General features: G+C 42.1%; 2 protein-coding genes across 2 annotated transcripts; both read left to right on the top strand.

The window, feature by feature from the left end:
• The first annotated feature begins 2236 nt into the window (after positions 1-2236).
• LOC146975058 (olfactory receptor 8G1-like) lies at positions 2237-3190 on the top strand. The gene has a single exon (XM_085798978.1). It carries the CDS (start codon positions 2237-2239, stop codon positions 3188-3190), a length of 954 nt encoding a protein of 317 aa, XP_085655104.1.
• Positions 3191-8158: 4968 nt separating this feature from the next.
• On the top strand, positions 8159-9103 carry LOC146975057 (olfactory receptor 2F1-like). Its single transcript, XM_085796918.1, has one exon. The coding sequence runs from the start codon at positions 8159-8161 to the stop codon at positions 9101-9103; it is 945 nt and encodes a 314-aa protein (XP_085653044.1).
• Positions 9104-11725: the final 2622 nt, after the last annotated feature.

The raw sequence follows: 11725 nt of genomic DNA, 5'->3' as shown, positions 1-11725 counted from the left end.
AAGTTGTCATAATCAAGACAGCCCAAACAATGTCAATTTGTCATTACAAAAACCGAATGACACTTAAAGGGATAGTATCCTTTTTTTTAATGTGGGGTTGTATGATCTCCAAAAGTACTTTAATTGCAGTAGAAGACTCTCTGCACTCCTCCCGTTAGCAACGCCAGCCCATAGCCCTGCCCAGAGATTTACAACATACATTGTTGTGAATGGACCCAAAGAAACGGCCTATTTTCACGGCCTAAAAGAGGTTTTACCTGAAAAAAAATACACAGTTCCATTGTTCGCTATAATATAATTTTTTCCAGCCCTTCAAAGTGCAGGAAAAACGCAGTTTTTATTTGGACCTAACCAACTGCTGATCGGCGGCCCGCTAACCCTGGGCGGAGGGATACGTGAGTTGGTTAGGTCCAAATAAAAACTGTGTTTTTCCTGCACTTTGAAGGGCTGGAAAAAATTATATCATAGCGAACAATGGAACTGTGTTTTTTTTTTTTCAGGTAAAACCTCTTTTAGGCCGTGAAAATAGGCCGTTTCTTTGGGTCTGTTCACAACACTGTATGTTGTAAATCTCTGGGCAGGGCTATGGGCTGGCGTTGCTAACGGGAGGAGTGTAGAGAGTCTTCTACTGCAATTAAAGTACTTAGGGGCTATTTGTAGATCATACAACCCCACTTTAAAAAAATGATACTATCCCTTTAATGACAACAGTCATTTACGTTTATGACATTGACATAATGTTTATGACATGTTCATACAGTGTCATGTTACTCTTGACGATACCTTCAAGTAAAGTTTTACCAAGTTTTTTCATGTTTTGCAGCTCATGTGGAGCATGTTTGTGTTTTTCCAATGTGTTCTTAAGTTTTAGAATATGGAACCCTCAGGGCCACTGTACATTCCTCATGAACACATAAAGAGGAAGAGGAAGTCTTTGAGCTTGGTGATGTGAACCTGAACGTTTATAAAGTGACACTGAGCTGAGAGCAGCTCAGGTGAGTGGAGGAGCTTCACGTCAGCAGAGGTGAGACACGCTGATATGATCAATATGGACACACACTGTCCTCTGATCAGGATTATTTAACCCCCTTTATTTAGACATGTTCTAATTAAACATAATGTTTAATGCCACTAATGCCGTGCCATTGCCATGTTTTTCCATATTCCATGTTATAAACTATTTTCTTGTCTGTACACAGTTTATTGCATGTCTGCCTGTCTTGGGTGAGGGATCCCTCCTCGGTTGCTCACTCTGAGATTTCTCCCATTTTTTTTGTTTGTTTGTTGTTTTTTTTGGTTCTTTTCCCCCTGTTAAAGGGTTTCTTCTTGAATGTCACCCCTTTGGAGTCACTTTTCTGCAAGCAGTCTCTCTCTCTCTCACAACACCCGATTTTTGCTGCCTCTTTTTTTGCTGCTAATTAAATATTTGTTTTGTTCATTAAGGTAAAAATCTTGCATTGTGCTTCTTTAAAATAAGTGTTTGAGGTTGCATTTATAACAATATCTGATTCACTGACTTCATTTCCATAGCCCAATTAATGATGTGATGAAACAAACTTGAATAAATTCATTCAATGATTTAGATAAATACCAAAAACATTTTAATTATTATATTATATATTTAATTATTAACAGATCCAAACAACACACTCATATTCTCCTGCACAGTTACTGTCCACACCTCTTTATATGACTTGTGTAGTGAACTTGCAATTTTGAGTTTTATGGTTTTAATATTGTCATTCTGCTGTTGCTGTATGTCCATGTGTCAGTTTGTCGTGTCTTTTTCATTTATGTCATTTCACATCAGTTTGATTCACTGGATTATGAACAACTATGAATGTTTGGTTTGTATGAAAACCTGGACACCTGTTGTTTGAAATAATTTGGTTTAAGGTGAAGTAGCACCAATGAGTGTTTACTGTTTTGTTTACTGTTTTTTTTTTAAATCTCAGATTAAAGTGCTCAAACTTCTTGTCAATGTCTCCATGATGCTGATTGACAAATAGAAAGACTGTGTCTATTTAGGTCCAATGCTTTGATGCAGCAGATCAAAGAAAGAAAAAAGAGAATGTTTGGTTGTTTGGATTGATGATGATAGAAGAATAATAACCTAAAAATGTATTTCTGTGTGATCTTGGTGATCCCTTTTCATCAACTCCTGGTTTTAATCTCTGCATCTTGTGTTTCATTCTTGTCTCTTGTTCCCATCAAGCTCAGATCACCTCCCTGCACCATGGAGAACCAGACAGATCTCCTGCAGCTGGAGGGGTTAAAGGTCACCCCCCAGTCCTCCATCCCCGCCTTCATCCTCCTCCTCCTCATCTACATCTTCATCATGGTGTCCAACCTGGGTCTGGTGGTCCTGATCACCATGGAGAGGAGCCTCCACCAGCCCATGTACCTGCTCTTCTGCAACATGAGCATTAACGATGCGTTCGGGGCCTCGACCATCGTGCCCCGCATCCTGACCGAGGTCTTCACGCCGGCCTCTGAGCGCTACATCAGCTACTCCGAATGTGTGACTCAGGCATTCTGCGCCCACTTCCACGCCAGTGCCACTCACACCGTGCTGATGATCATGGCCTTTGACCGCTACATGGCCATCTGCAACCCGCTGCGCTACGCCGCCATCATGACCAACAGGATGGTGGTGAAGCTGTCAGCAGGGGCATGGGCCGTGTCTCTGGTCATGGTGTTGATCCTCGTGGGCCTCAGCGTCCGCCTGTCCCGCTGCAGGTGGGTCATCTTCAACCCGTTCTGTGACAACGCCTCCTTGTTCAAGCTCTCCTGTGAGAGCCTCCTCATCAACCAGATCTACGGCCTCGGCTACACCGTGGTGCTGCTGGGCTCCTCGCTCGGCAGCGTCACGCTCACCTACCTGAAGATTGCTGTGGTGTGTCTGAGCAGCAGGAACAAAGCGCTGAACAGCCGGGCTCTACAGACCTGCGGCACACACCTCGCCGTCTATGTCATCATGTTTGTCTCAGGCTGCATCATCATCATCCTGCATCGTTTCCCTGACCTGTCAGACCACAGGAAGATGGCCTCGATCCTGTTCCACGTGGTTCCTCCTGCTCTGAATGCTGTGATCTACGGGGTGCAAATCAAAGCCGTCAGAGAAAAGCTTCTGGTGGTCTTCACCAGGAACACCACACAAGTCAAACCTCCTCTTCCTGTGTACATGTAAATAATTATCAATAAAACGGTTACCTTTTCTGAAATGTGTCAGTTTGCTGTGATGCCAACATGAGTGAAAGGAATGTAGTTGAAGTGTAGTGTAGTGTTGTAGTGAGATTTCTTATTTGCAAATGTTATAAAATATATATTTAAAAAATGATTTGAATATAAACTAAATAAATGCATAATCTTACTTCAGTTTGGTCTCATTTCAGTGCTAATATCTGGTTAAAACAATCGGTTTCACTTTACTTGAAGGTATCGTCATAAGAGTGATGTATGTCAAGGTTCTATTCGGGTACGGAACTCATATTTATAATAATAGCTCGGGGCCAGTCAGCTCCGGGTACAATTTTCATGGGTCCATTTCGGTTCGGGTCTGTCAAATTGGACCTGTGAAGACCACTAGTCTGTTTGCACCTTATTAAAGCTCTGCAAGCTTAGTTTTGTAAAGTAGCACAAGGAAATACATTCTCTACAACAAATTCACTTCCTGGTGAATATGATGATGATTTTGTCTCATTTTGCCCATAGATCACAGCGTTTAGAGCAGGAGGAACCATGTGGATCAAAACTGATGCCGGCTTATGTGGTCCAACAGGTTCTGTTAATGATGGAGGATGATGATGTTGCCGGACAGAAACATCATGATGTAGACGGCGAAGTGTGTGGTGCAGGTCTGCAGCGATTTGCTGTTCAGTACCTTGTTGTCACTGCTCAGACACACGACGGCGATCCTCAGGTAGGTTAGCAACATGCAGGTGAAGGAGACACCATTGTTGCCATGGCACTGCTGAGGCCGATTGATGAGGACATTCTCAAAGGAAAGCTTGAACAGGGAACAAAATCATCCCTTAACACAAATCCTCCTCAACTCCCCAAGATTTCTTTTTTGTATATTTTTTTAAATTGATTTATATTAGTGCTTCGCTTCAACCCATCACCCAACCCATTCCATAAATCCACTCCAACAACTGAAATACACATACTTTTCCTTTTTGAACGGATACAGTGTTTTTTAAATTAACTTTTCCTCTTAAGTTATAACCCCCCTCCCTGTCACAAAACATTTTCTGAATATTGCCTGGAAGTGAATTAGTTCTTGTTTTAAATATAATTTATGCAGTTGTAAATTTGACTAGATCCCAGAATTTTAATCCATGTGATGTTAAAAACAGAGTGGTTGTGTGCTCCCTATATCCAACACAAGAGACCTGCTGGTTGGGAGGTTTGGAAGGACCAAAATGAAATGTTGTAAATATACAATGACAACAAACAAAGGAAAGAACCACTGATTGTTTTGGTGTTTGGACTGGACAAGATTGTCTTGCAACTGAGTATACAGAAATCTCTCAGTGCGGGCTGTGACTGTGGTTCAACACTGTTAATATGGAAAATCTTCACTGCCTGTTGCACAACTGACTATTGCCTTGTTACACATAGAATCATGAGTTCTGGGAATTAAGGTTTCCAAAGGTCTTTAAACAAACTAAAACAGAGTGGGTCCTTCAGAGGACACCAGGAGATAAGGTCCCTCAGTATGCTCCAGACCACTTCTGAATGTGGTCGGAATGATCAGATCTCACATGTGTCCTGAATGTGTCTTGGGTGCCTTCACATCTGTATTGGGGCTCACATTGTTATTCAGAACTTACACAATAAAAGTATTGATTGCAGCTGTTTTTAAATTGGTTAATTAAAGTTGAATACCCAGAATACACTCACTGATCACCTGCTGCATGCTCAAAGCCAAACCACAGCACGCCCACAAATACTGACAACAGGCTTGATGGTGTTGATGTTCATTTGACACCAATGGTTGCCAGGTGACAAACTCTTCACCAACACAACAAACCGGTGGAGCAGGAGGAGGAGGCCGAGCCGTCAATAAAAGCTGTGAGTGAGTCAGGTCCAGGTCTGGGTGGAGGGGGAGGTCTGCAGCAGTACAGGTAAAGCTGACACACACATACACAAACTTTGGTACATGTATGCTTTACAAAAGAAGTTTTAATCTGATGACAAACCGCAAAATAAAAGTCCAAAATGAAGTAATGACAATGGATAATAATAATAATAATAATAATAATGATAATAATAATATTACTTTTTTTTCTCCAAAATAATACTTAAAAGAGTTCTCTAACTTAAAAACTAAAACAATGAAATGAGAATCCATCTAAAGAAAAAATAAAGTTTTAGGCAAATTTGAATCACATGGACTGTGAAAATATCAATACAGATCATGTTTAACAGATTTTTCATGGACAGTTTTTTCAATGAAACTAAGGTTTTATTGTTTTGGGGGGGATTTCTTTGTTTTTTCCTCAGATTAACATGCTGTAATATCTGACCATTAATGAGGCAGCTGGTTAATTTGTGTCAGTGTCAGTGTGTCTGCCTCAGGAGGGAAACATGCTTCAGCTGCTGTGATCAAACCCTCCCCAGTTTCCTGACGACGATTTCTGTTTGTTTCACCTTCAACTCCCAGCTTCGTTTTTTATTGTAAAGTTTAAAGTTTGGATGTTCCGTTCTGTTGCAAGGCAAGGCAAGTTTATTTGTATAACCCATTTTTACAAACAGTTTGTCTCAAAGGGTTTTTCACAGCTTCATTACAACATCCTCTGCTCTTAGCCCTCACATTAAATGAGGAGAAACTACCAAGAAAAAAAAACAGGAGAATCCTCAGGGTGAGAGACAGAGGGATCTCTCACCCAGGACGGACAGACGTGCAATAGATGTTGTATATAGACAAGAAAACAGTTTACAACATGGAATATGGGATAAATGGGGGTTGTTCAGTCAAGGAAGAGCTGATGGAGGCAGCTTCTGGTGTGCAGACACATATAGATAGATGTATACAGGGAAAGCAAAGAGTGCAGGCCAGCTTAATGGGAGTACTGGTTGGTAGACTGGTTCATGAGAAGGGAAGGCAGGCCGGTTCAACCGCAGGGGGAAGGAGGTGATGCAGGGATGGAGCTCTGGAGAGATCTGTGGAAACAGAGAGAGAAAGTACTTGCAATGTGCGAATGTGCTGAGATCTTAAAGCAGAAGTAAGTGGTCCGGTCGTTTTCGCTAATGCTGCGTTCCAGGCAGGCTTTTGAAATCGTAAATTACAGCTTCAAGTCACAACTTACGACTTTGTAGCGTTTCAGGCAACCCACTCGTGTTTTTCCGACCTGTTTTACCGGTGAAAGTCACTATAACGGCCACTCGTAACTTCCGACCGGTGAACTCTTACCAGATCGAACTGGTACCACTTCACGGTCGGAAAAATACGAGTTTCCTTGAACGCACCATAACAGTCCTCGTCGCTACGTCACCACATTCACGGTGTTCCTTGGCTGCACACACAGCCCTGCATGCCGTTCTCTCTCCTCATTGGATAAAAACTGTAGGATACGATAAATGTTTTCTCTTCGGCTCAGAGCAGAGCAGAGGGACTGAGAGACCCGTGTTTCAGTCCAAACACTCTATGTAAGTGATTGCTGTCGGAAGATATAACTATTTAAGACTTATATTAACACAAATATATCACTTACTTCTGCTTTAACCTTAATTTATCATGTGTCAAGTGAAAGTTCACCACGACCTCTCCTTTTAATTGTCTGTTTTTGTTGTTGTTGGAGAGAGAAAGTGTCTGTGGAGGAAAAACAATGTCTTCCTTATTTTCATTCATCTTATTATTCACACATTTTGTTTTATTTTACTAACCTTTTTATTTATTTATTTATTTTTAAATAATTATAGTCATAAAAGTATGACAATATACAAGAAAAAAAATCTGGACTCAAATGTGAAATAAATGTAAATGACTTTGCAATGCAACACTATATTTAATCTGTCAAGACAGTCCTCTCAGTGCAAATGCATTAAAATTTAAATACAGAAACACAGCAAAATCCAGTGTAGGTGGATCAAATATTCAATATTTATTATTCTTTTGTGGTTACACCATTGGACATTTTCAGGGCATTCAGTCTGACTTTTGTTAGAAAAGGTTCAAATGTCATTTCAAATGACATAAAACCACATGAATACAAAATGTATATTTTAACAAATCTGATGCTTTTAAAATATTTTTTTTTCATTTATTTAAAACATTTTTGACACTGACCCTTACTCATGTTTTAATATATGAATGTTTGTCACAGACATCAACATGTCTGAAGCTCCTGTTCATCTCTAATATTATTTTTTTTTTTATTGTGTTCTTATTCTTTTTTTGTAATTACATTTTTTAGTTATAAACATGGTGAAAAAACAAACAAGACACGAGCAAGATCAGACAATAACATGAGATCAGTCACAAGTTATCCTGGTGAACTGAAACTCAAATTAGGAAAGTGTCTTATTGTTCTTTCTCTTATTTACAAAGGAGATTTTAGTCAGATCAATGAAAAGTATTTAATTCTTCATGTTCAACAACTGAAGGTGATTTAGTTTAGAAGGTGACTGTTTGAACCTTGATTGTTGCTTAGTCATGAGGATTCAAGATTACAGATGCAAACATGCACTTTCTACAGAACCACAGATTATTAGACAAACAGGAAAACAAAACTGACATTGTGAGGGCAAAGTCAGAAAATTGAAATTAAAAACATAATTAAATCATCATCAGGAAACTGTAAAGACAGGAGACAGGAGTTCAGTTGTTTATAATAATGAATTATGTTTTTGTTTTGTTTTGTTTTAAAATTCGGTTCGAATTTCAATTTGACTTATTTTGACTAATATTGCGATTTCTTTCCTGAGATATTAAGAGGTTACTCACAAAACTGCGGTTTCATTCTCAAAATTTGACAATTTACTTTGCTCATCATGGCCCTGATCCTTTGTTATTGTGTTTGAATGAAGAACAGGAGGTTTGATAACCACTCCTGCTGCCACTTGAGCAATAACTGAAACTGATTTTTTTAAAATTATTATTACTTGCTATATTGTTACAATAGGTCCTTGTGTGTGATCCTATCCAAGCAGGATGGACAACCAGACATTCAATGCAGAAGTTATATCCATTGAAGGGTTGAAAGTCAGCCCCCAGTCCTCTGTCCCAGCCTTTATCCTCCTCCTTCTCATCTACGTCTTCATCATGGTGTCCAACCTGGGCCTGGTGGTCCTGATCGCCATGGAGAGGAGCCTCCACCAGCCCATGTACCTGCTCTTTTGCAACATGAGTGTAAACGATGTGTTTGGAGCGTCCTCCATCATCCCCCGCCTCCTGAGTGACATCTTCACGCCAATCGCACGGCGCTACGTTTACTACATTGACTGCGTCGTCCAGGCCTTCGCTTCTCACTTTCACGCCGGCACCTCCCACGCCGTGCTGATGATCATGGCCTTTGACCGCTACGTGGCCATCTGTAACCCGCTGCGCTACGCCGCCATCATGACCAACAGGATGGTGGTGAAGCTGTCTGTGGGTGCCTGGGTCGCGGCCTTCATCTCTGTCGCTATTCTCATGGGACTCACCATTCGCCTGTCGCGCTGCCGGCGAGTCATAATCAACCCGTTCTGCGACAACGCCTCCTTGTTCAAGCTGTCCTGCCAGAACCTCCTCATCAACCACATCTACGGCCTGGGCAGCGCCGTGGTCATCCTGGGCTCCTCCCTCGGCAGCATCACACTCACCTACCTGAGGATCGCCATCATGTGTTTCAGCAGCAGCAACAGCAGGCTGAACAGCAAGGCGCTGCAGACCTGCGCCACACACCTGGCTGTCTACATCATCATGCTGGTGGCGTCCTTTACCCCCATGATCATGCACCGTCACCCGGAGTGGGCGGACAGCGGCAAAGTTGCATCGGTCATGTTCCATGTGGTGCCGCCAGCCCTGAACCCCGTCATCTATGGGCTGCAGTGTAAAGAGCTCAAACAGAAGATCGCCAGCGTGTTTCACAGGAGAAAAGTCATGGACGGAAAATGATCTCAAAGGAACAAACTCTACATTAACTAAACTATAAACATTGAAATCATGATGCAGTGCATGACTTAAATCAACTTTTTATTTATTTTTTTATTTTTTAAAATCTCCATACAGTTTTAAAAAAAGAACAGCCAGCCTGGAGTTTTAACCAGAACAAAGAGATCAGATCACACATCATCCCAGTTCTTAAGACCTTACATTGGCTCCCAGTCAGCTACAGAATAGATTTTAAAGTTCTGCTACTGGTTTACAAATCACTGAATGGTTTAGGTCCAGAATACATGAATGACATGTTAGTAGAGTATAAACCCTGTAGAGCTCTGAGATCTACTGACTCAGGTCAGATAGTGGAGCACAGAGTTCAAACCAGACATGGTGAAGCAGCATTTAGCTGTTATGCTGCACACAACTGGAACAAACTACCAGCAGAACTGAAATCAGCCCCAACTGTGAGCACTTTTAAATCCAGGTTAAAAACATTTCTCTTTTCACGTGCTTATAGCGGAGCTCTTTTTAAGAACTTTAAACTTTATCTATTTTCTTTTCTTTTACTTTTATTTGCTCTTGCTTTCAACTCTGTTTTTAGTGTTTGTTTTTATTCTGTTTTATGCTTCTCTCTCGTTTTTAAAAAAAATGTTTTGTCTTTATGTAAAGCACATTGAGTTGCCTTAGTATGAAATGTGCTATACTGTATAAATAAAGATGCCTTGCCTTGCCTAAATCCAGCTGTCAGGACCTCTGTGACCTTGTGATTTAACAACAAGGTAGTCACCAAGCCCTACCACCTGGACCCATCAGCCAATCAAAAGAGAGGCTCAAAGGCTCATACTACAAAGTGAAACATGATAAAACACAATGATGTGTTTCACAATGATAAAACTGAATTAAAATGTTTTTCCAGTCTGGTCTTCTAATTATATAATTCAGAGTCATATTGACACGTGTTCAATGTAACAATCAGTGTCATGTATTACACATCGTGCTGCACATCATGTTTAATTACAAGTCTATGTTTGTCTTTTATTAATGAAAGTCATTTTCAAACAATTGAATGTACGAAAAAATAAACACAACATGTTTTGGGGTTTTTCATGCCTTTATTATGATAGAGACAGTGTTGGAGAGACAGGCAATCAGTAGAGAGAAACATGGGCTATTGAAGTTAGGACTGAGCTCATTAAACCATTGTTTGAATGTGTCTGTAAAGTAGTCACTGTTTCCAGGTGACGGACACTTGGCCCTCGGTGACTCAGTGACTATTAAACAGCTCCTATGACCTACACAATATTTCAACGCATCCATACGACTGTTTCCTGCAACACCATTACATCACACCCACTGCACCAAACATAAGCACTTCGGCTGGACTTCAGTTGTCATAATAAACAAGCCACTGCCAACCATACTGATTGTTGCCATGGTTATTGAAATAATTATCATGACTTCATTAGCATTAGGCACTAAAACAAACTTGAGGCTAAAAAAAAATGATAACTTTGGTGGTTAAAGTAGTCACTTTGACCAGATTTGTTGTCAAACTTCCATAGTCCATCCACCCCAACCTCCCTCATGGTCTTTGTAATCCATCTCCACACTTCCTCTCCTCCTCTACCATCGTTACTAAAGCCACTAGGTTTCACTTTCAAACAAAATGTAAAAAAAAAAAAATGTAAAGAAGTGTTTCAGTTTGTGTCAGTCAAGTGTGTTGACTTCTTTATTTGTCTCTGTATGAAAAAAAGTTTAATAAATAACAGCATTTTAGCAGCATTCAAAAAAATGTTTTGGATTAAAATCTTTAAATTAAAGCTATGGTCTACATTTTGACATAGGATGAGAAAAATTTGAAAAAAGCACCTCTCACACACCCCCGCCCCTCCCCTCTGAGCTCGTATGGCCCGCCCCTCGGGACCTCCTCGCGACACGCCTCCCCCCCTCCCCTCACAGAGCAGAGCGGAGCAGGCAACAAGCCTGCTGCCTGCAGAAACCAAACGCGGCTTTGAATGCGGAGTAAAATGTCATATTCACAGTCACAACTTCCACAATAAAACCAAAGATTACCTGTTCAACATAAACTCAGCACCGCCGCTGCAGCCTGGGTCTCTCTGCACCGCGGCGCCGCGGAGCTCCAGGCCCCGACTCTTCCTGCTCCTCTTCCCCAGACACAGCACCCTGTCCTGGGTCACCCAGCGCGAAGAGTCTCCCTGTAGCATGAGGCTGTGCTCGGCGCTAGCCCACTAATACCGCCTCGTTACCGGCAGCTGGTGCACAGCGGCGGCGCCAGCCCCGATGCCGCCGCTGTGCACCAGCTGCCAGTACCGTCGTCGCCGTCCCCGGCAACGGGACCGCGGCGACCGCTGGTACGAGCAGCGCCGCCATTAGCAACCATTAGCACAGCCTCATGCTACAGGGAGACTCCTCGCGCTGGGTGACCTGCCACAGGGTGCTGTGTCTGGGGGAGAGGAGCAGGAAGACCGGGGCCTGGAGGTCCGCGGCGCCGCAGTGCAGAGAGACCGGTCAGGCTGCGGCTGGAAGCGGCTGTGTGTCGGGGAGAGGAGGAAGACCAGGAGCTCAGCAGGGCCGCGGTGTGCAGGGTGCAGAGCACCCCGGTCAGGCTGCGGCTGG

This window comes from Trachurus japonicus, chromosome 14 (genome assembly GCF_045865225.1).
Source record: "Trachurus japonicus isolate A0001 chromosome 14, Traja_1.0".
Lineage (NCBI taxonomy): Eukaryota > Metazoa > Chordata > Actinopteri > Carangiformes > Carangidae > Trachurus > Trachurus japonicus.
The sequence above is the reverse complement of the archived record's forward strand: the minus strand, read 5'-3'. Positions and strand labels throughout refer to the sequence as shown.